The sequence below is a fragment of the Oncorhynchus tshawytscha genome, linkage group LG05, assembly GCF_018296145.1.
Source record: "Oncorhynchus tshawytscha isolate Ot180627B linkage group LG05, Otsh_v2.0, whole genome shotgun sequence".
Taxonomy (NCBI): Eukaryota; Metazoa; Chordata; class Actinopteri; order Salmoniformes; family Salmonidae; genus Oncorhynchus; species Oncorhynchus tshawytscha.
Window position 1 is genome coordinate 19,641,461 of NC_056433.1, and position 24,595 is coordinate 19,666,055.

The following is a 24,595-nucleotide window of genomic DNA, read 5'->3' on the forward strand; positions in this document are numbered from 1 at the left end:
TACCCCCCCACCCCACCCCCCCTCTGGGAACAGGTTGCGATAACCTTTACAAATAGAGCGAACTGACTATTTCAGTTGGAAAGACTGTGCTGGAATGTTTGGTGGTCCCATACTGTAGCTTTCTTTATTCCTGAAACGAATCTGCTTTGCTCGTAAAACATCATCTGTAATTGGCGTGAACCCTAACGTTGTGGATGGACGAAACCACTTTAGAGAGCATGTCTAACATCCACTAAAACACATCTAGGAACAGAAAGTTGAATGTACATAGCAGAAAGGAGGTGATCTCTGGGGCTAGATCTCTGTCAGTGTATGGGGGGGGGGTCCTTTGGGACTGTCTGTTGTGCTTGACAGTGAGCCCCCAGCTCTCGCTTGCCTCTCCAAATCTCTCCCTCTCGCTATCAGGTTGGAAGGAGACGGATGTCTACAGAACATGTGTCCCAAAGGAGCGGGACAAACTGTCCTTGTCTCTCACGTTGTCACCCACTGGCCACGCCGCTGGCTTCAACACTTAAACACCTACAGCTACTATCCCTTCTCTCTGTTTGACAGCTCTTTCACCCTCACTTTAGCCATGCTATTGTAGTGGGAAAATGATGGTACAGACACCATTTTCCAGTATTTAAGTCAGCTTCAAAAACATTCTGGAAAATATCAGCGAAATTAACTGAACAGACTAGATTGTTTGGATCGGCTCAGAGTATACCTGAACTTGACCCCATGGTGATAATAACCAAGTCATTGATATGATAGAGCTATGTGTTTTTCTGTCAATGTTTGCTTACCACTGCAGCCTTATTATGGGACAAAGAGAAGATGAAAGTAGAGCCTTTGCCTCAGTCAGAAATATGTCACCCTTTTTTCTGGTTTCTTTTTTAGATTGTAAAACAGCAGTATTAAATCATCTGATAGGCTAATAATACACATTAATCCACTCAATGTTGTACATGCAACAGCCAGACTATACCATAAGAGTACTATAACAAATGTAATATTGAGCGCAACAAGAAAAACAGTAGCCTTGATAGCAGAGCAGGTTTCACAATAGATGTTGACACCAGTTAAAAGGTTATTAATCAGTTCCTCAGCCCGGTGTCAAATATTTTAAGGTATTGCTTGAGACATAATCCCCATCTCGCCTCAAGAATACTTATGTTTCTGTCAGAGTTAGAGATATATTCATGAAAAAAATACCAGAGGAAAATCAAATGGAATTGGATTACAACCATTTTGAAGATAAAACTCACTGCTTAAAATGAAAATCTATTTTCATTCCTAATGGTAGGCTACACGGCGGAGCCCTTATCAAATTCTGTCTGGATTGGTTTGACAACCTCCGGGCCAATGCGCTTCGGAGACATTTGTACGGGGAAAACAATTCATGACAAGCAGTACAACCAAAAAATAACAACACTTTCATATCCAATTAAGTTAGGGCAATTAAGGTGGTTTTCAATTCAGAGAATGAGAGCGCATCTGGCATATAACTATCAAGGATGGAAACGTGAGTGACTGAGTGAGATCGGCACAAGTGGGCAAAGACTACATACACTGTACTCCAAGTGGATACTGCATGGACACACACTGGGCTACTTGAATTTCTGAGCACGACACAGTTCTGGGAAAAGGGTCGATTATTGTTAGGACTAAACAACGTTGTTGAGAGAGGATGGAAAAATAGTGCGATATGTTTCATCATGGCTGTGGCAGAGAACGCATTGGCCACATCAACACGCTCTTACAGTATGAAGTGACTTAACTGTGGCTGATTTTTATTAGTGTCACAATTATGCGTGCCCTTGTTGTCAGTGTCACATCAATTAGGGTTTTGGCGGTTTCATGACAGGGAGAAGGAGAATATCAAACGTAGCTAAATCCGGTAATAATAACGAAATAGGCCTATATGAGAGAACAGTATGAACAACAGTACGGTCTCTCCGATCTTTGAAAGGCACAACAAATCCAAGCCCTGGTGTGTTAATGCACAGCCAGCTGTTTAAGCGTTATGAATACAACACTTTCCATGTCTGATAATCTAATAGTATATGTGGGCAGATTTCTAAGTTTGGCCTTTCAAAAAATCTTAACTGATTATTAAGCAGAAACATTAAATGCATAAATATGAGTCTAATTGTTAAGCATAGAAATAAAGCTAAATTCATATATTTAGTGGTAGTACACCCTTCGGGGTGACATCATCATCCCATCTACAGTTGAAGTCGGAAGTTTACATACACGTTAGCCAAATACATTTAAACTCAGTTTTTTTTTACAATTCCTGACATTTAATCCTAGTAAAAATTCCCTGTCTTAGGTCAATTAGGATCACCACTTTATTTTAAGAATGTGAAATGTGAGAATAATATTAGAGAGAATAATTTATTTCAGCTTTTATTTCGTTCATCACATTCCCAGTGGGTCAGAAGTTTACATACACTCAATTGGTATTTGGTAGCATTGCATCTAAATTGTTGAACTTGGGTCAAACGTTTTGGGTAGCCTTCCACAAGATTCCCACAATAAGTTGGGTGAATTTTGGCCCATTCCTCCTGACAGAGCTGGTGTAACTGAGTCAGGTTTGTAGTCCTCTTTGCTCGCACACGCTTTTTCAGTTTTGCCCACACATTTTCTAGGATTGAGGTCAGGGCTTTGTGATGGCCACTCCAACACCTGGACTTTGTTGTCCTTAAGCCACAACTTTGGAAGTATGCTTGGGTCAATGTCTATTTGGAAGACCCATTTGCAACCAAGCTTTAACTTCCTGACTGATGTCTTGAGATGTTGCTTCAATATATCCACATCATTTCCCCTCCTCATCCTGCCATCTATTTTGTGAAGTGCACCAGTCCCTCCTGCAGCAAAGGACCCCCACAGCATGATGCTACTAACCCCGTGCTTCACGGTTGGGGTGGTGTTCTTCGGCTTGCAAGCCTCCTACCTTTTTTCCTCCAAACATAACGATGGTCATTATGGCCAAACAGTTCTATTTTTTGTTTCATCAGACCAGAGGACATTTCTCCAAAAGTACGATCTTTGTCCCCATGTACAGTTGCAAACCGTAGTCTGGCTTTTTATGGCGGTTTTGGAGCAGTGGCTTCTTCCTTGCTGAGCGGCTTTTCAGGTTTTGTCAATATAGGACTCGTTTTACTGTAGATATAGATACTTTTGAACCTGTTACCTCCAGCATCTTCACAAGGTCCTTTGCTGTTGTTCTGGATATGATTTGCACTTTTCTCCCCAAAGTACGTTCATCTCTATGAGACAGAACGTGTCTCCTTCCTGAGCGGTATGACGGCTGCATGGTCCCATGGTGTTTATACTTGCGTACTATTGTTTGCACAGATGAACGTGGTACCTTCAGGCATTTGGAAATTGCTCCCAAGGATGAACCAGACTTGTGGAGGTCAACTATTTTTTTTCTGAGGTCTTGGCTGATTTTTTTTAGATTTCCCATGATGTCAAGCAAAGAGGTACTGAGTTTGAAGGTAGACCTTGAAATGCATCCACAGCTTCTAAAGCTATGACATCATTTTATGGAATTTTCCAAGCTGTTTCAAGGCACAGTCAACTTAGTGTATGTAAACTTCTGACCCACTAGAATTGTGATAGTGAATTATTAGTGAAATAATCTGTCTGTAAACAATTGTTGGAAAAATGACTTAGGACATCCACTTTGTGCATGACACAACAGACTTGCCAAAACTATAGTTTGTTAACAAGACATTTGTGGAGTGGCCGAAAAAACAAGTTTTAATGACTCCAACCAAAGTGCATGTAAACTTCCGACTTCAACTGTATCTGTGATGTCATGTGGTGGATGGAAGCATGTCATTCCTAGCAAGCATAGCCTAGCATAGCATTTTTTGAAACCTGATGCAGCTAAGCTAATTTCTTCAGGCATAGTGTTATTGATGGGTGATTATAGAGTTAATACATGGTTAATACAAGTTACCTCTGGCATATTAGCATTAGCAGCCACCTTAGGCTGACATCCGAGATCATGAAATGTTTTGCCATTAGCAATATCTTCATATAGCTCTCCACTGAAAAACAGTAGGGTTTTGCTTGTTTCATACCTCCTAGTTTTCATACCTTCTAGTAGAAATAAAGTTGTTGCTGGAGTAGGGTGGAACTGTCCTGATGACTTGATGGGACTATTGTACTATTTAGCCTGGCCAACTAACTTTTGAATGAGATACTGAAGCTGAACTTACTGGCCATTTAATTAATTGTAGTAAGACATGGCCATAAGCACTTGAAATACTTGGCCAGTTACTCCAATGCACTTCGGAAAATGCATGTTCAGCATAAATGTTGTCCATAATCTATAATGCAGGTAATTTCAATAGTGCAAAGCCAGAGGACAGAGTCCATAAATTGCCAACCCATTTCCCTTCGATTTACGCCACAGATGAGCTGGCACTGTAGGAATTGTATCAATTTAATGACCACTCCCTCTTAATCACTAAAAACCAACAGCATGGCTTTATGATAAAAACCAGTGAGCTCTCTCTCTCTCTCTCTGTCTGTTAAATCAGAAGGATTGGCCCTGCTAGCCCCCTGTTCTCACAGACACAAGCTATTCACCAGAGCAAGGTGCTTTACAAGCGCACATATCACAAATAAATAAGCTTTCAATAATTCCGCCTCAATCCAGATTCTCGCTGCATGACAATTCTCTTGGAAGATAAAGTGACACACGCATTATCACGTAACAGTTCTTTATCTGAGCAAGAGAGTGGGCATTTATTGGCTACTGGGAAAAGTGATTGAAATCCAACTGTAATGTACAGTCAATTAAATGATATTGTGCAAGAATAACTTCTTTTGTTGTATAAATAAACAAAAAGAAAACTCTTACCTTTTGTTGCAAGTCTCAGACATTGTGTTTTTGATTCCTGTGAAACAAAACAAAATAAAATAATACAAATCAGTTCAACATGAGAAACAGGAACAAACTAGATAAAAGGAAAACTAATGAACAGTAGTAGGTTATCAAAGGGGGGTAGGAAAAAAATGCTCCTCAATGTACAATTCAGTTTTAAGACATATTTAAAACCCCAATAACCCAATGAGGGAACATTAGAGGGTCCTATTGGCCGAGAGTGGTGTATATTCACCTTCTCCACACTGCTGACGGCCTGGAAGTAGATATTATAGTTCTTCCTGGGGGTGAGTGGAGGGTTCCAGAAGCCATGGTACGTCTTGTTGTCGCCCACCGTGAACGGAGAGGGTTCGGGAAGGTTCCCTGGTGGCAGTTCTGCCGCAAAGTAATAAGACGAGCCACCACTGGAGGCACTGTGGAAGGGGACTGGGACCTGGTAGCAGTCCACGGAGCTGGCCTCCCTGCGTGTGCGATGTGGGTTCAGCTCCTCCACCACGATCTGATAAGCGCTGAGGAGGGACAAAACATCACAGGCAATCAGTCCCCACAAAACAACACAAGCAAACAAAGCCAGCTAGCCAAACAAAAGGCAGGCTAATCTTAAAGCAATCTCTCACTTCACGGAGCACAGAGAGGGCATGCCAAATGAGCTTAACACTTGGAATGAGCCCTGGCTTGGCAACGTTGTACGCTACAGGCCTTGCAATTTCTACCAGAGCCCCTTTATCTGCACATGGCCTTTAACTAATAACAATCCATTCTCTCAGACTGGGAGGCTGTAGAGAAATCCCCCTGAATGGGAGTTGATGAACCTCCAGTGAGAGTAACAGGTCAGGTCTATCATTTGTATTTCAGAGTCACACTGCTGTGCTTCATCTCTCCCCCTGAGGGTCTTTGTTAATGTGGCGAGACCACAGTGCCAGGGCAACTTATTAACACAGTGCAGGGCAACTTATTAACACAGTGCAGGGCAACTTATTAACACAGTGCAGGGCAACTTATTAACACAGTGCAGGGCAACTTATTAACACAGTGCAGGGCAACTTATTAACACAGTGCAGGGCAAGGAGAAGCCCCTTCACACACTCATGGAGCTGTAAACATGGCAGACCTACCTTCCTTCCGCATCCACAGCTCAGAGCCACCTCCTAGACTTCACTACCCTTAGTTCTGCTCAGAGAGCGCGACCCCTTCTCCCACCCTTGGTAATGACTGCCCAGGGGCGTATCTCTGTCCCCCTGACCGCCCTTCCCTCACCATTATCGCCCAAGTGCCCTGACAGCCATCTCCACATCCCTGACCTTCCATAGCTCCTATTTTAGCTCAAAGCACCGCAGATCTAAAATACAAGTGACACTCCATAATGCCGGTCGCAGATGGACACAAAATTCTCTTCCACCAAAATAGGGTGAGTGCTCGGGCTCTTTCCTCTACCCTGTACTGCTTGTCAATGACAAAATGTTACAAATTACCTGGACAAATGGCCTGAGGCTCGCTATAACTCAATCTCTCATACACACCTCAACCAACCCTCTCTAAATTACCGCTACACAGACCTGCTGCGTGATTAGCCAATCGGCTTCCATCAGAGCTTGGCCAGTTTTACGGAGCACTGCCAAAACGAGTCAAATTAAACGATCCCTTTGATAACACACATCATTGTTTCGTTGATGCACCTAAATCCTTCAAGCTGGTAAAAGCATGACATAATCCTAGTCGTAGTATGTTTCCTCGTACTTTGCTAACACCGCCCTCCATTGCATATTTGATATCTGACTATCCAATTAGTCTTTATGATATTTGTAGCATTATACTGTACACAAAATCTGTATTCCAGAAAAAAAAACACCCAAAAACATTTGCTCAAAATTAGAAGTGGGTGTGACATATTAGCTACAACTGCCACATATACTGAGTGAGTGCTTGTGAGAAAGAAATGCAGTCAGGTGGTTTTGTTATCAGGGCTGTTGTTCTTTCCCTTTCAATACACAGCCCCTCCAATTTCACAATCAAAGAACAGGCCTGGCTGCATAATAGGTGATTTACTGAATCTGAGCACAAAGAGTTCTCTCCAAATCCTCTTTATGACAAGTACCTTCAACTCCATCTCTGCCGATTGTGATAGGGGAGAGGAAATGAAAAGGCACCGGCCAACAATGGCCAAATCAAATGGAGATCGGCAGGGCCATGCACCTGAAAATGTAAATTCCCTGTCTCTGTAGACATTACCCAGTACTGCTCTCTCTATTTATGGGATGTGCTACAGGGAGCGACAGGGAGCGACACAACACAAACGTCCTGACAGAGATGTCCTAGTAAACAGATGGATGACCTTCATTAAAATGACTAGACGGAACTCTTGGACAAAAAAAGCCAGCCATTAGTTCTCTCACCTGATAGGGGCACCTTTGGCCTGAGCGGGCTTCAGTAGGACGGTGATGGTGGTGGCCGTTTCATTCAGAAACGCCTCGGACCCATCATACTCTTCCAGTGTTGGGGCTATGGGGAAAAAGCACACCAGACAGAGAAGAATTTAGTGCAAAATCACAGGAGGAGGAAAATTGTCGGCAATGGGGTGTAATATGTTGAAGTCTTGAGAAAGGCATGCTCTATCAGGACACATTATGTTTCATTTTGAACTTGGCTGAACTTTAATATAGCACTGCAAAGTAAAAAATATAAAAATATATTTCCTGCTTGGAACATGTTTTCTAAAAACACTTCTGGGAATTGCAACCTGACAAATTGACAATAGCAGTTTTTCCAAAACGCAGGTACTGCGTGATTACATCTACATTACGTACATTACATATCTTTGAAGTAGGCGCTTAGTGCAAAAAGCACCAGGCTCCTCTTATTTAAAGGAAGGTTACTGGCCTCATTTTCCATTAAGGAAGCTTTTAGCTTCCATTCACCTGGTTAATTTGATTGATGTGGTTTGCATTATCATCTAATGAGGTCCTAGGCTGTCATTTCAACAGATTCCAAATACATCCCGGTCTAGGACATGTTGAGTGCTGCCAAGATTAGAATTGGGAAAAATGTGTGCTTCAGAAAATTACTCCAACAGGTACAGAGCATCCAGATATTCCATTACGGAACGGAGTCTGACACGATCAAAATGACTGAGAGATATCTCAGTGCTGTGCTTAGTATCATGGTAGAAATTGCTCAGAAAACCGATAAGCGAACCAACCCATAACCCAACCAATTTTTTTGTTACCCCATTCTGGTTAATTTGCTTCCTAGATGCTATTTGAACCTGCTGCGCTACCAGACCCTTTTTACCAAAACAACAACAGGCAGGAATGTCATAAGACAACAACTACATTATGCATCAATTTAATTTGACTTGGTTAATAAACAATATTGGCTCTGGTAGCACTATTAATAGTCTAGCAGCTGTAACACTACAGCCATTATACTGCATACATACTCTACCATACTAAAGAGGATTCTCTTGGCCAGTTTTCCCTTCTAAAATAGATCTTCTGACCTCAATGGGACTTCCTGGATAAATAAATGCTAAATAAATGTACCTGAGATGTTGGTGGTGACGTTGAGTGTGGTCGGGGGGCCGAAGCCCTTGACGGTGCTGGCTCGTATGATGAACTGGTAGGTGGTGCCAGGGTGCAGCTGGTTGAAGACGTGGTGAGAAGTGTTCCAGGGCAGAGACACGATCAGAGGGGGGCGCATTATTGGCACAGAGGGGTCAAAGGACCGAATACCACTGTAGGCGATCTGTTAGGGGAGGGAGAGGAGAGGGACATACAATATTTACCTAATGAGCTGTTGAAAAGTGTTCATGCGAATGGTTACAGACTTTCTGTAACATTATGCCGTGGTAGAAACTTTATCTGTGTTTAAGTAGGTGGAATGCACATACGTAGCAAAGTACAACAAATGAGAGTGTTTTTGAGTGACTTTTCTACATTGTGTATTGACTTGAGGTAAGGCTGGGCGATATGTGCAAAATATCATGGTATTTTAACAAAATTGGACGGTATTTGGCAATATTTTTAGTTTTTGAATAATAAAAGTTGTACATTTGCTTTATGAGTAGTGAGTGATCCCAGGGTGGCAACACATACATTCTAAGTGATTTCAATGAGTCTTTCTCAATTCTGATTCTTTTATACTGTTCAATTCAACTTCCACCAAAACCAATTTCAGCACTTTTATCATTCCTGCATTTGATTTTAAATATATGTAAGCATCAAAAGTAAAAGTAATTGATCAAATGTATAAATCATTTTTTAAATCATTAAGGAAACCAGATGGCACCATTTTATTTTTTATTTACAGACAACACACTCCAACACTCAGACATAATTTACAAACAAAGCATTTGTGTTTAGTGAGTCATCCAGATCAGAGGAAGTAGATGACCAGGGATGTCCTCTTGACAAGTGCGTGAATTGGACCATTTTCCTGTCCTGCTAAGCATTCAAAATGTAACGAGTACTTTTAGGTGTCAGGGAAAATGTGTGGAGTAAATAGTATAGTGTTTTCATTAGGAATGTAGTGAAGTAAAAGTTGTCAAAAAGAAAAATAGTAAAGTAAAGTACAGATAACAAAAAAAAATGACTTAAGTAGTACGTTAAAGTATTTTTACTTAATTACTTTACACCACTGCTCAATTGAGATAATTTCCACACTGCCACGTAGGGCTGTACGATATGGGCAAACAATCTAGGACTTATTTTTAACCAAATGTTGCAATTGCGACTTGACTTGCAAATTAGAGCAAAACTGTTGGAAAAAATGGAAATAGAATGACTATTCTTATTATATAGTTAGAATATAATAGTGGGCACTTTGAATACAGAGTTGTTTGAGATGACAACGAATTAAAATGCAAGGAGGAGTTATTGTGACAGGGTAGGAACTAGTGTTGATAAGTGTTTCCTAGAGGACACTATAAGCTTTGGCTACATTGCATGTTTTCTCTTAGATACTTCATGTAGATAAAGAGGAATATGCAAAGCAAGAATATGTTGATTTAGTAGACACGGTTGCACAAACAACATGCTGATTTAGGTTTACACCACCACCGGTATTATCAGGTTGTATTAGCTAGCTACGTTTGCTCTTATCAGTACATTTATTAGCTAGGTTGCAAGCTATTTGCATTAGCATCTCACAAGATTTAGGGAAACTTGCTAAGAAAAGACAAACTAGCTGTTTGCTGATTTAAGAAACACAAACTAATAGTGTCATTATAGAACGCTAGTGGATTTATATTAAGAAGCAAAGTGAAAACAGCATCATTGTCATCAACATTGTTGCATGTGCTGCATTGACCAAGCAGACTGAACACAAGTGTCTCATGGTTGAGGGACATCAAATGCACTCCTTGAGTGACAGGGGGCCTGGCTAGGTCTGTGGAAAGTGGCACAGAGAGAAAGAGCAGAGAGAGATGACTCAAGTAGCGAAGTAAACTATAAAAATTGACATTACACATGGCGTATCACATTTAACAAACCAAACATTCAAATACTGGTATAGAAGGTAAAGTAAAAACCCAAACCGGTCCCTGCATCAATACCGGTATATCATAAAATGCAGTATGCCGCCCAGCCATAACTTCTGGATATGGAATGCATATGTTAACACTTGTAAGCCTGAACTAAAATGTGTGATAATATAGTTGAGTATGTGACTTCCCATGGCATTATGTAGTATGTGTGTCATGTTAAACGTCTCTCTATCCACCGGATGTGTACCAAACTCACTAAAAGTGGCAGCAATAAATCCTCTCTTTAAAAAGCCAAACCTTGACCCAGAAAATATAAAAAACTATCGGCAGCAACACACTGCCTTCCTGAAGACAAACAATGTATACGAAATGCTTCAGTCTGGTTTTAGACCCCATCATAGCACTGAGACTGTACTTGTCAAGGTGGGTAAATTACCTTTTAATGGCATCAGACCGAGGCTCTGCATCTGTTCTCGTGCTCCTGGACCTTAGTGCTGCTTTTGATACCATCGATCACCACATTCTTTTGGAGAGATTGGAAACCCAAATTGGTCTACACGGACAAGTTCTGGCCTGGCTAGATTTTATCTGTCGGAAAGATATCAGTTTGTCTCTGTGAATGGTTTGTCCTCTGACAAATCAACTGTAAATTTCGGTGTTCCTCAAGGTTCCGTTTTAGGACCACTATTGTTTTCACTATATATTTTACATCTTGGGGATGTAATTCGAAAACATAATGTTAACTTTCACTGCTATGTGGATGACACACAGCTGTACATTTCAATGAAACATGGTGAAGCCCCAAAATTGCCCTTGCAAGAAGCCTATGTTTCAGACAAAAGGAAGTGGATGGCTGCAAATGTTCTACTTTTAAACTCGGACAAAACAGAGATGCTTGTTCTAGGTCCCAAGAAACAAAGAGATCTTCTGTTGAATCTGACAATTAATCTCGATGGTTGTACAGTCGTTTCAAATAAAACTGTGAGTGACCTCGGCGTTACTCTGGACCCTGATCTCTCTTTTGACGAACATATCAAGACTGTTTCAAGGACAGCTTTTTTCCATCTACATAACATTGCAAAAATCTGACATTTTCTGTGCAAAAATGATGCAGAAAAATGTATCCATGCTTTTGTCACTTCTAGGTTAGACTACTGCAATGCTCTACTTTCCGGCTACCTGGATAAAGCACTAAATAATCTTCAGTTAGTGCTAAATACGGCTGCTAGAATCCTGACTAGAACCAAAATATTTGATCATATTACTCCAGTGCTAGCCTCCCTACACTGGCTTCCTGTTAAGGCAAGGGCTGATTTCAAGGTTTTACTGTTAACCTACAAAGCATTACATGGGCTTGCTCCTACCTAATCTTTCCTGCCGTACATACCTACACGTACGCTACGGTCACAAGACGCAGGCCTCCTAATTGTCCCTAGAATTTCTAAGCAAACAGCTGGAGGCAGGGCTTTCTCCTATAGAGCTCCATTTTTTTATGGAATGGTCTGCCTACCCATGTGAGAGACGCAGACTCGGTCTCAACCTTTAAGTCTTTACTGAAGATTCATCTCTTCAGTAGGTCCTATGATTGAGTGTAGTCTGGCCCAGGAGTGTGAAGGTGAACGGAAAGGCTCTGGAGCAACTAACTGCCCTTGCTGCCTCTGCCTGGCCGGTTCCCTTCTCTGACTCTAACCCTATTACAGGGGCTGAGTCACTGGCTTACTGGTGCTCTTCCATGCCATCCCTAGGAGGGGTGCGTCACTTGAGTGGGTTGAGTCACTGACGTGATCTTCCTGTCTGGGTTGGCACCCCCCCCTGGGTTGTGCCGTGGCAGAGATCTTTGTGGGCTATACTCTGCCTTGTCTCAGGATGGTAAGTTGGTGGTTGAAGATATTCCTCTAGTGGTGTGGGGGCTGTGCTTTGGCAAAGTGGGTGGGGTTATATCCTGCCTGTTTGGCCCTGTCCAGGGGTATCATCGGATGGGGCCACAGTGTCTCCAGACCCCTACCTGTCTCAGCCTCCAGTATTAATGCTGCAGTAGTTTATGTGTCAGGGGGCTAGGATCAGTCTGTTATATCTGGAGTACTTCTCGTGTCTTATCCGGTGTCCTGGGTGAATTTAAGTATGCTCTCTCTAATTCTATCTCTCTCTCGGAGGACCTGAGCCCTAGGACCATACCTCAGGACTACCTGGCATGATAACTCCTTGCAGTCCCCAGTCCACCTGGCCGTGCTGCTGCTGCAGTTTTAACTGTTCTGCCTGCGGCTATGGAACCCTGACCTGTTCACCGGACGTGCTACCTGTCCCAGACTTGCTGTTTTCAACTCTCTAGTGACAGCAAGAGCGGTAGAGATACTCTTAATGATCGGCTATGAAAAGCCAACTGACATTTACTCCTGAGGTGTTGACTTTCTGCACCCTTGACAACTACTGTGATCATTATTATTTAACCATGCTGGTCATTTATGGACATTTGAACATCTTGGCCATGTTCTGTTAAAAATGTCCACCGGGCACAGCCAGAAGAGGACTGCCCAGCCCTCATAGCCTGGTTCCTCTCTAGGTTTCTTCCTAGGTTTTGGCCTTTCTAGGGAGTTTTTCTTAGCCACCGTGCTTCTACACCTGCATTGCTTGCTGTTTGGGGTTTTAGGCTGGGTTTCTGTACAGCACTTTGAGATATCAGCTGATTGAAGATGAACATCAAATCAAATTGTATTTGTCACGTGCCGAAAACAACAGGTGTAGAACTTACAGTGAAATGCTTACTTACAAGCCCTGAACCAACAATGCAGGTCAAGAAATAGAGTTAAGAAAATATTTACGAAATAAACTGAAGTAAAAAAGTAACAATAAAATAACAATAACAAGATGCTTTATACAGGGGTTACCGAGTCAATGTGCGAGGGTACTGGTTAGTCGATGTAATTTGTGCATGCAGGTGACTATGCATAGATAATAAACAGTTGGCAGCAGCAATGTAAAAACAGGGGGGGGGGGTTCAATATAAATAGTCCGGGTGGCCATTTGATTAATTGCTCATCAGTCATATGGCTTGGGGGTAGAAGCTGTTAAGGAGCCACTTGGACCTAGATTTGGTGCTCCGGTACCGATTGCCGTGCGGTAGGAGAGAGAACATTCTATGACTTGGGTGACTGGAGTCTTGGACAATATTTGGGGCCTCCCTCTGACACCACCTAGTATATACAGTAGCCATCAAAAGTTTGGACACATTCCAGGTCGCCAAGAGTGTGCAACGCTATCATCAAAGCAAAGGGTGGCTACTTTGAAGAATCTCAATTATAAAATATATTTAGATTTGTTTAACACTGTTTTGGTTTCTACATAATTCCATGTGTGTTATTTCATAGTTTTGATGTCTTCACTATTATTCTACAATGTATAAAATAGTAAAAACAAAGAAAACCCTGGAATGAGTAGGTGTCCAAACTTTTGACTGTTACTGTAGGTCCTGGATGGTAGGAAGCTTGGCCCCAGGGATGTACTGGACCGTACGCAATACCCTATGTAGCTCCTTACAGTCGGAGGATGAGCAGTTGCCATACCGGGCAGTTATGCATCCGGTCAGGATGCTCTCGATGGTGCAGCTGAAGAACTTTTTGAAGATCTGGGGACCCATGCCAAATGTTTTCAGTCTCCTGAGGGGGAAAATGTTTTGTCGTGCCCTCTTTACAATTGTCTTGGTGTGTTTGGACCATGATAGTTTGTTGGTGAAGAAACTCTCCACCCGCTCTAAATACAGCCTGTCAATGTGAATGTGGGTGAACGTAGTCCACGATCATCTCTTTTGTCTTGCACACGTTGAGGGACAAGTTGTTGTCCTAGCCCCACACTGACAGGTTTCTGATCTCCCTATAGGCTGTCTCATCATTGTCGATGATCAGTCCTACTGTTGTGTCATCAGAAAACTTAATGATGGTGTTGGAGTCCTGCTTGGCCATGCCATTGTGGGTGAACAGGTACAGAAGGGGACTAAGCACACACCGCTTAGGGGCCCCGTGTTGAAAATCAGCGAGGCAAGTGTGTTGTTGCCTGCCCTTACCACCCCGGGGCAGCCCGTCAGGAAGTCCAGGATCCAGTTGCAGAGAGAGGTGTTTAGTCCCAGGGTCCTTAGTTTAGTAATGAGTTTTGTGGGCACTATAATCCACATTCCCTTGGATTATGTGGGTCAGTGTTCTCATATTCCGAAAGCTGGATAACACTTGAGAATTAAAAAATGTTTCTTCAGATTCACCCCACTGCACACAAGCTATGAATCATTGTGGGTTATTAACTTTAAAAATACAATCCATTCAATGATCAGTACACCTTCATACTGTAACTAAGAAGTACTGAAAATAGTATTTTACAACAGTAGCATACAATGAGTTCCCTTTAAAACCCACACTCCCCTTTTAGAGTTACAGTATTTCCACCATAGTCCTATATGAAAAAGGAACAGGACGTTTTTCACTCATCTGTGCTGGTTTCCAGAGGGATAGTAAAGGTTAAAAAAAACTGTGAAATATGGTTTAGATATACAAACCCCATGTGGATCCTAGACAGGTTTGTCTACCATCCAACCCCCCACAACACCTCTCGCCTCCCTCCCCCCCCACCTCTGCCAATCCTCCCCTTCTAATCTCCCTCTTTCCACCTCTCCCCTCCCCTCCCCCCACTTCCTCCTCCCACCCCCCACTTCCTCCTCCCACCCCCACTTCCTCCTCCCCCCCTCCTCCCCCTCCTCCCTCCCTTACCTCACCTCTCCCTTCCCCCACCTCTCCCCTCACCCCACCGATCCCCCTGGCCATAGTCCTTCATTACCTCATACTGAGTTATGATCCCATTGGGCTCCAGTGGTTCCTTCCAGTAAAGGAAGATCCGATCCTCAAACGGTGTGGCTTTCATGGACTGGCTTGGAACGGGGCCAGGCACTGCATTAGGACAGAAGACAGGAGGAGTAGGTCCTAATGCAATCAAAGGAAGGCCACAGTACTGTAATGAATACTATTCTCAAAGAGAGAGACACTCCTGAGCCTGTACGCCTGTAACGAGACCACTGACTGTTTTTACTTACAGCAAAGCAGCATGTTGAAAATGGCATAATAATGTAGAGCGCTGCGCGTGCGTTGAATGGGAGGCACTCAAATCCCCAGTGGTTTTTATTGAATTTGGACAATGAATTTACATGAGATTAGATAATCAAGGTGCAATATCCTTTCAAGAGCATCCTTTCTCTCTGTCATCTGCATGTTTTATGATCAAATTAGTCTCCTATAATTTGACATTCTAGACTCAATACCTAGATTTTTCACTGATCACAATTCATGTCAGAGAGGTCTGGCATGCTGTGGTTTCTCAGGCTGATGGCTTTGCTTTATTGGTGAAAGGGACAGAGCCTCCCTTTCACCAATAAAGCAAATCATCAGCCTGAGAAACCACAGCATGCCAGACCTCTCTGACATGAATTGTGATCAGTGAAAAATCTAGGTATTGAGTCTAGAATTTCATATACACTGTACACAGTATATTAGGAAAGTATTCAGACCCCCTTTTTCCATATTTAGTTATGTTACAGCCTTATTCTAAAATGTATTGAATTGTTTATTTCCCTCATCATTCTACTCACAATAATCCTTACTAAGAAAGCGAAAACAGGTTTTTAGAACATTTGGCAAATGTACATACATTTGTACACACACACACACACACACACACACACACACACACACACACACACACACACACACACACCTTATTTATATAAGTATTCAGAGCCTTTGCTATGAGAGACTCGAAATTGAGCTCAGGTGCATCCTGTTTCCATTGATCCTCCTTGAGATGTTTCTACAACTTCATTGGAGTCCAGCTGTGGTAAATTAAATTGATTGGACATGATTTGAAAAGCCACAAACGGTCCCACAGTTTGACAGTGCATGTCAGAGCAAAAACCAAGCCATGAGGTCCAAGGAATTGTCCGTAGAGCTCTGAGACAGGATTGGGTCGAGGCACATATCTGGGGAAGGGTACCAAAAACATGTCTGCAGCATTGAAGGTCTCCAAGAACACAGTGGCCTCCATCATTGTTAAATGGAATAAGTTTGGAACCACCAAGACTCTTCCAAGAGCTGGCCGCGCGGCCAAACTGAGCAATCGGGGGAGAAGGACCCGATGGTCGTTCTGATAGAGCTCCAGAGTTCCTTTGTGGAGATGGGAGAACCTACCAGAAGGACAGCCATCTCTGCACCACTCCACCAATCAAGCCTTTATGGTAGAGTGGCCAGACGGAAGCCACTCCTCAGTAAGAGGCACATGACAGCCTGCTTGCAGTTTTCCAAAAGGCACCTAAAGGACTCTCAGACCATGAGAAACAATGGGGATGTTTTTCAGCAGCAGGGACTGGGAGACTAGTCAGGATTGAGGGAAAGATGAACGGAGTAAAGAAAGAGATCCATGATGAAAACCTGCTCTACAGCTCTCACGACCTCAGACTGGGGTGAAGGTTCACCTTCCAACAGGACAACGACCCTAAGCACACAGCCAAGACAACGCACAATTGGCTTCGGGACAAGTCTCTGAATGACCTTGAGTGGCCCAGCCAGAGCCCGGACTTGAACCCGATCGAACATCTCTGGAGAGACCTGAAAATAGCTGTGCAGAGATGCTCCCCATCCACCCTGACCGAGCTTGAGAGGATCTGCAGAGAAGAATGGGAGAAACTCCCCAAACACAGGTGTGCCAAGCTTGTAGCACCATACTCAAGACTGTAATCGATGCCAAAGGTGCTTCAACAAAGTACTGAATAAAGGGTCTGAATACTTATGTAAATGTCATATTTCATTTGTTTTATTTATTTATACATTTGCTACAGTTTCTAAAAAACTGTTTTTGCTTTGTCACTATGGGGTACTGTGTGCAGATTGATGAGTGAAAAAAACAATTTAATACATTTTAACCCTGCAAAACAACACATTTCCCTGCACCTATCCGTTGTATGTTTTTTTTTACTGACTGACAGCCTCCTCACTGCTGATGAAACCTGGCAGTCCCATGGGTCTCTACAGCTGCCACGAGACTGTTCTGCCATGGGGCTGCCTGACTGCCTGGGCTGTGTTCTAGTCAAGCTGGGTTGGGGACGTCCAAAGCCCTCTCCTTCACAGCATACAGACAGAGAGCAGAAGCGTTACCAGGTCACATGACTGAGTGCTTGTCAGGCCTGTCTGTCTGAAGAGACGAGCAAGGCTCGGGGTGGCGGGGACGCTTGTCTGCGGTCTACGGATCAGTCTTAGAAGAACTGTTTACGTGAACCTCTCTTCTCCTCTACTCGCCCCGCAGTCAGACAAACATCTATTTTTCAAATCTATTGGATGGATGTCACTGAGACGTCTTTTTCCACAACGAAAAATCTAGCATTCCTTTTTCTTGTCTGATGCTGCTGAAAATGGGGTTGGTTTGACATGGGAATAAAGAGTGATTTTTTCTGAGAGAACACAATGAGAGAATACAATGAAAAGTCATACAAACCATTCTTAACAAAACAAACGGTAGAAAGGGGCAGTAACATGTACAGCAACATGTACAGCATGAGCTGAATATCACCCAAACATCTAAGCTCTAGCTACATACAGAATCTGGCATGAAAAAAATCAAATAAATTCTGGTAGAACCCCTACAGAGGGCTCAGTCATTTCACTAGCATTATCTCCTGGGTTTGTGAGAATGTGAGGTGAGATTTAAACAGGTCCTCATCAAGGGACAACATGTCTGCCAGAGTCACAGGATACAGCTGGTCACCTGGCTGTATTATTATAATGCTGAAGCGTTTTAATGTGAGTTACAAATTCCAAGCTGCGACCAGTGCTGTTATTTCAGCCCTTGGTTAGCCTCTCCAGCTAGCATCTATTCAGAGAGCAGCAGGGAGAAAACGTGCTCTGCTTTGAAATGGCTAACTCAGCCCAGCTGTAGGAATCACAGGGGGCAGCAATAAGTATGTCAGTCAACTGGTTACAAACAGAGCGAGACACATCCATCTTTTCTAAATAAAGGAGTATTAGAAATACATTTAAAAAACAAAAGTATTCACACCCATTTACTTATTCCACATTTTGTTGCGTTACAGCCTGAATTCAAAATTAATTAAATAGATTTTTCTCATCCATCTACAAACAATACCCCAGTACACATACCATCTTCATCTGTCTGGATGATGGTCTCATCGCTCTCCTTGCGTCCTTCGGGGTTGGTGAGGATCATCTTGAGGCTGACATTGGTGTTGGGGGGCAGGTTACCCACCACGTGGCGTGGGGCCTTGGGGTCCATGTCAAGGCAGTCGGCCTTGGTCTGGTTGTTGGCGTTGTAGTAACGGTAGCAGATGGTGACGTTGAAGGTGTGGCAGCGGGTGATATTGTAGCCCAGAGACTCCCAGTCCACAGCGATGAATCTGGCCTGGGTCTCTGCAATCTTCAGTCTCTTCGGGGTCCGCATCGGTTCTGAAGGAGAGAAAGAAACACATGGTTAAAAATGTGCTCACAATCTAGCGATAACTATGGCCAACATAGAATCACTGGAGAGACCAGTTTCTGTACATTATCATCTGATTGGGGGACAGCATATACTACCACTAACATGTCTGTCACAAATGTGCACGGTTGGGCAGTATCAACACATCAGGTCTATGTTGATGCGCTTTCAATGCGAGGAGTTGATGATGGCGCCCAAAAATTGTCCTTCAGCAGCACAGCGGCCAATCAACACAAAGCTCCTCTTTTCTTTTCCTCATCCCTGGTTCAGAACATATCCACAGATAAATAATGAGGCCGGTATGAGGAATGAATGTCAATGTACAGTAATAGAAAAGGAGTGAAAGCAAACTAAATGAGCAAACGTGAACTGTGTGTTGAGCTGATGCTGGTGACCAGGAGGACACTCTCACAGCATTTTAAGAGCTTCTGAATTAGTCAATATATCACCCTGGGAGAAAGTCAATATAATCCGACCAGCAATCTATCAAGCAACCGCGCCATGCTGGATACTAATTACTCTAATAGTCCAATTTACCTGCGCGATTAAGAAAATGATGCAAGTAGAGCCTTTGTCTCACCGTGGCTATTTGCATTGTGGAGATGCAGCCAACACTGCAGCAAGGGCAGGACTTTAACAGGAACATGACTTAGACCACTGTATTTGTGTCTACTGTGCCAATGTCCTCACTACAATGCATTGAATTAGCCTTTCTCTGTACATGATTATTTTGATAATCATCAATTATCACAATGAAGATTATTATCATGTTGATAGTTGGACTTAATATTTTTTTAAATACAACACATTTCCTGTCCGTACACACACGAGTCAAGGGCCAGCTCTGATGGATAAGGGACATTCAGACAGATGTGTTCTAGACACCGGCCTAGCTGTCATTAAAAGTGCATAACCTGACATGTAGAGCTTGTGGGGGTACAATCTCCACTAAGCCTTCCATACCAGTGAGCCCTGGTATCCTGCATACTCTGCAACACGCATTACTTGAGTAATGGGGTAATGATTCTGCCATGGCCAGCCTGGAGGAGGGTGGGGGGGGGGTGGCAGGCCATCCTCACACAAAAGCCTCCCTCTCAAATGTCCTCTGTGGAAACAGACCTGCCCTTATTCTGTTCAGTCTCATCTCTACGACCACTGCATAAAAAGATGGGAAGATTGAAAAACAAAAAGTGAGTTAGGCCAAACTGACAAAAAGAGAAAAGGAGAGAGGTGAACTCTTGTTCACTAAATTACAGATTGTCTCTGCTGGGTGTAATCACCTGCACTTTGATGAGCGGGGCCCAGGAGAGCCCTTTCTTTCTAGTCTAATTAGAATGAAAAGCTCTGAATAAAGACTGGGGACTTGTTAACATGATCTTATAATGACTGTTAGCTTTGGGGGTTATTAAGAAACAAGCTCTCCACAACTTGATGTACCATTGGAGAAATACTAGACCATCACTTCTCTTAAATTGCTTGTAAATATGTTCTGTTTTTATTGCATTGGAATGTGTGCAGGGCTCCCTTGAAAGGTGGTCATGGTCTCAATTGGATTCCCTGTTTAAAAAAAAGAATTCAGATAGTATTCAGGCCCTCTAACTTTAGATTTTTTTTTTTACTTGTTTCCAAAAAAACAGGCATATGTCGAGCATCACTACTTTTATTTTATTTTACCAGGCAAGTCAGTTAAGAACAAATTCTTATTTTCAATGACGGCCTAGAAACAGTGGGTTAACTGCCTGTTCAGGGGTAGAATAACAGATTTGTACCTTGTCAGCTCGGGGGTTTGAACTCAAAACCTTCCGGTTACTAGTCCAACGCTCTAACCACTAGGCTACCCTGCCGCACCATCATTACTTCCATCACTACTTCACAGACAATTTGCAAATAAATGTATAAAAAATCCTACAATGTGATTTTCTGGATTTTTTTTCTCATTTTGTCTGTCATAGTTGAAGTGTACCTATGATGAAAATTACAGGCCTCTCTCATCTCTTTAAGTGGGAGAACTTGCACAATTGGTGGCTGACTAAATACCTTTTTGCCCCACTGTATGTAAAAAATACAAATAAAAAAGCAACAGTGACCCTACCCTGCGTGATGAAAAAACGTTTGTTATTTAGTGGCCAGTGTTTCTGAGAATGACCAGTGCTCGGGGGTAGAGGAGGGGAATTGGTCTTGGGGTGGCCACAGGTTGGTTGTAATAGCCCAGGAGCAACTCACTGACCTCCTTTCTTCTCTTGTCAGCAGGGGTGCATCTTTCTCTGGGAATGGGGGGGACATGTCCCCCACATGCTGAAATTGAATTTTGGTCCCCTCCAGTTTTATCATTGGAATGCGATACAAAATGAGGCAATGGTGTGCTTTAGAACAATGCGGACGCCTCCGAGCGGTCGGGTTGGCTGTCTTGAGTGTTTATCAGACTGGATAATTTAATTTTAATTTTATTATTATGTCGCCCCCACTTCTAAAACCAAAGTTTCACCCCTGCTTGACAGTACAAGCATTTAATGAATTAAGTTTGCTTCCCGATCTGGTGTCACGATAGTTCAACACAATACTTTTTCTGTGTAGAGCCAATTCACACTTATTCAAAGATAAGAGTGGAAACAAAAGCAATGGAGGGTAAAAAAGACAAGGGAAAAGAACACAAGGTCAGAGACACTCATCTCCCACAGGTCTGTTTCACCTGTAACAAGTCATTATCTGGCTGTCTGTCACTCACGGGGAAACACACACAACATTCCGGGCGAGCCAGTGACAGTTTGCCATTTCGGGAACATTTTCGCCTGGCAAAAAAATAAGTATTACATCTCGACAGGTCCTAAGAAGGCACATCGGAAATGAATGGAACGAATAAGTCAGGGCATTTCCCCCCTCATAATAATACTGTTTGTAAGTCTGATCAAGGGCAAAATCATTTCAAAAGCGAGACGAGAAGCCAACATTGAGAAATGGAGAAAGAGAAGAGAAGGAAAGAAGGAAAGAAAGAGAGATAAGGTCATTCTAACAGAAGAATCAGAGCATTCAGTCATCATGACATGTTATGATCAGGGAAATGTTTCATCTGCCAAGTGGACACCAGGATATACGCACGCCGTGAACTCCGTAACGACCAAATTATTTGGGATGAGCCTGAAATGAGCCCTCTATCGGAGAGAGAGGCAAAGCCAAAGTGGTCATTATCAAAACATGACAGTGTATCATCTGCTAGTCAACCTGTTAGTATGCCCCCAACCTACATGATGACCTGAGACCCAGCTATTCCGTTTGGGGTGAGAAGATAAAAGAGCGGGGAAAAATACATTGAAAGTACCAGGGAAGAATAGAAATGGATAGATTCCTGACATCCTCCATCATTTGAAATGTCAACCAGGCAAAAATAAGTTGTGGGTAGAAATTAATTGCTTCTGACTTCCCATGCCCCATCAACTTTTAGCACATGAGTACACACAAAGAAGCAATAACATTTGCACGGCAGACAATTACCTGTCCCACCGTCTCGGTCTCCCCCCACACCCCTTCTCTCCTCTGTGCTGTTTGTTCTACCACCCAGGCCCATAATTAAACAATGGGTATACCCTTCAGAGCTGATCAATAGCCGTGAAGTCCTGCATTAACTTCACAGATTAGGCAACCCCCCCCTCTAATAAATTTAATCGATTCCAGCAGGATCAGATGCTTAAATCCCAGTGCATTTTTCAAGGCTTAAATTAAAAGGAGATATATGGTCCTGGGAGAGGCAAGGTTCCAGAGTGATTAGGAAGGTGTGCCCACTCTCCTTACTCTCCTTTTTCAGCATGGATTCAAGCTGCAGCCTCTCCTAACAGGCCAGGTTGAGAGACATGTGGATCCACTTACTAAACAGACCAGGGCCCTCCTTTGACCCCGCAATTCAAACACACATTTCCCCTCTGACCCTCCTTGCACTAGCCTTCCCTTATCTTTCTTTATCTAAAGCTCACTGAGTGGATAGAGTGAGGGGGGTGAAAGAGGAGAGAGGGGAGTGAGGGGTGGGGGAGTCTGGAACGTGGCCATTTGGGATCAGGCCCAGCAATGAGGAGACTTTGGCGTTGTCCCTGGATCTTTAATTGCTGTGACAAATCAACCATTGATGTTGAAAACAGAACCAATTGTTTACACAGCCTGCTCTTTGTGGCAAGCAACAATGCATTCTTCATTTCCACTGGGTTCAGCGGAGAGAAAAAGCAACATTTGCATACAGAGAGGTAAATATTGCTCTACAGAGTGTTTATATGATACGAAAGTTTGTCTGAAACACCTGATTAAGTGCATAAAGAGGACAGCAATCTATCATAATCAAATAAGCAGTCAGCAGACTCCTTAATGGCAAAGAAACCTAACTGAATATCCTGTATTGATTTCAGATTTTCACTAGTCATTTTGCCACTTCATTCCATTATTTGTTTTGCCAATCAGATTAGCAGGGCCATGATCGCATTATAAGAGAGTTTAAGAATATCTCACCTGTTAGGCTAAATGACCATGAGGATGCGACATGGCATGTCTGATGGTTCAAACACATTACACACATGGGACCCGGACTATGACAGGACAGACACTGTCCTTCCTGCTGGATGGCAATCAGTGACTCTGCCAACCAGGCTCCATGGACCATGATTGATGTTGACGATATATTGGATGGAAAGTGCAACGTAGCTTGGCATAGCCGGACTGTTAATACTCAAGGCCGTAGAGAAGAAATTAGAGAATCAAAAAAACGTTTATCTTGTTGTTATGTGCAGTTATGCATGTAGTCGGTGTAGAAACCTTCAACAAAGGTGATAAGTAAAGTCAATCAAATCTCTAATTGCGTACAGCAGACACCAGTTGCAGGGAGGGAGGGAAATCTCTTCAAATTTATCTGAGAGTTGTTCAAAAATGCAAATATTGTTGTCATTCTAGGAACGAACACCAAATAAATGTGGACCACTCAAAAGGTGCTGTCATCGTTGCACAAGAAAACAAGGCACCCATTTCTCCTGTTTGTGGGTAGAACAGGCAGATTAGATATTTAACTGCACCAGAAGTCTCCTGTTTGCGCAAAGATTGCTCCTTCTCTGCTTCCCAACTTCCTAACGTCACTCACAGTAAGGCCGTTCTTCCACACTGCTCCACCACTATCTCTCCCAGACTCCACCGGCTTTCATATATGAAATCGACAGCTAAACCTTTTGGAGCAGAACGGCTCCTTTATCTTCTGGAATGGAAATAATGTGAGCCAGAGAGACGGCTGTGGCTTGCACGGAGTTGCGGCTCTGCAACACGTCTTGTCTGTCACTCTTATCATTACAAGGGAAAAAAGTAAACGAAACAGCCCAAAAAGAATGTAATTGGGGATTAGGCAGACAAATTGTAGCTTGTGTAAATCAAATGGAGCTGCTAAACTTAGCAGAAGGTTTTGCACTTTGACCACCCTGGTAGAGAGAGGGTTGCGGATGATCAGGCATAATAGGCTGATTTGATCATGATGGTGACAGCACACAGGGATAAGATCACTGAGGGAGGGGAAATGGCACAACAGGGTCCGGAGCTTAGACACTTCAAATCGCTGTAGGTCTTGCTACCTGAGTTTGGAAGGTCACAAAGATGTACCTAGAAGCCAACAACAGTACAACTGAATAGGAATCCCCCTTTCAATGGATTTTCTTAATTTTTCACTATTTTCTACATTGTAGAATAATAGTGAAGAGATC

The 24,595-nt window shown here is 43.0% G+C and overlaps 1 protein-coding gene across 14 annotated transcripts in view; it reads right to left on the minus strand.

The window, feature by feature from the left end:
- LOC112250115 (receptor-type tyrosine-protein phosphatase kappa-like) overlaps positions 1-24,595 on the minus strand; it is a 163,751-nt gene that overhangs the window by 26,437 nt on the left and 112,719 nt on the right. For all 14 annotated transcript variants that reach the window (XM_042321626.1, XM_042321634.1, XM_042321632.1 and 11 more), the window contains 6 exons: positions 18,545-18,847; positions 15,183-15,292; positions 8,425-8,626; positions 7,279-7,384; positions 5,121-5,394; positions 4,862-4,898 (listed from right to left, as the gene is read on the minus strand). In XM_042321626.1, coding sequence (XP_042177560.1) covers positions 4,862-4,898; positions 5,121-5,394; positions 7,279-7,384; positions 8,425-8,626; positions 15,183-15,292; positions 18,545-18,847 — 1,032 coding nt within the window. The remainder of the gene's footprint in view (positions 1-4,861; positions 4,899-5,120; positions 5,395-7,278; positions 7,385-8,424; positions 8,627-15,182; positions 15,293-18,544; positions 18,848-24,595) is intronic.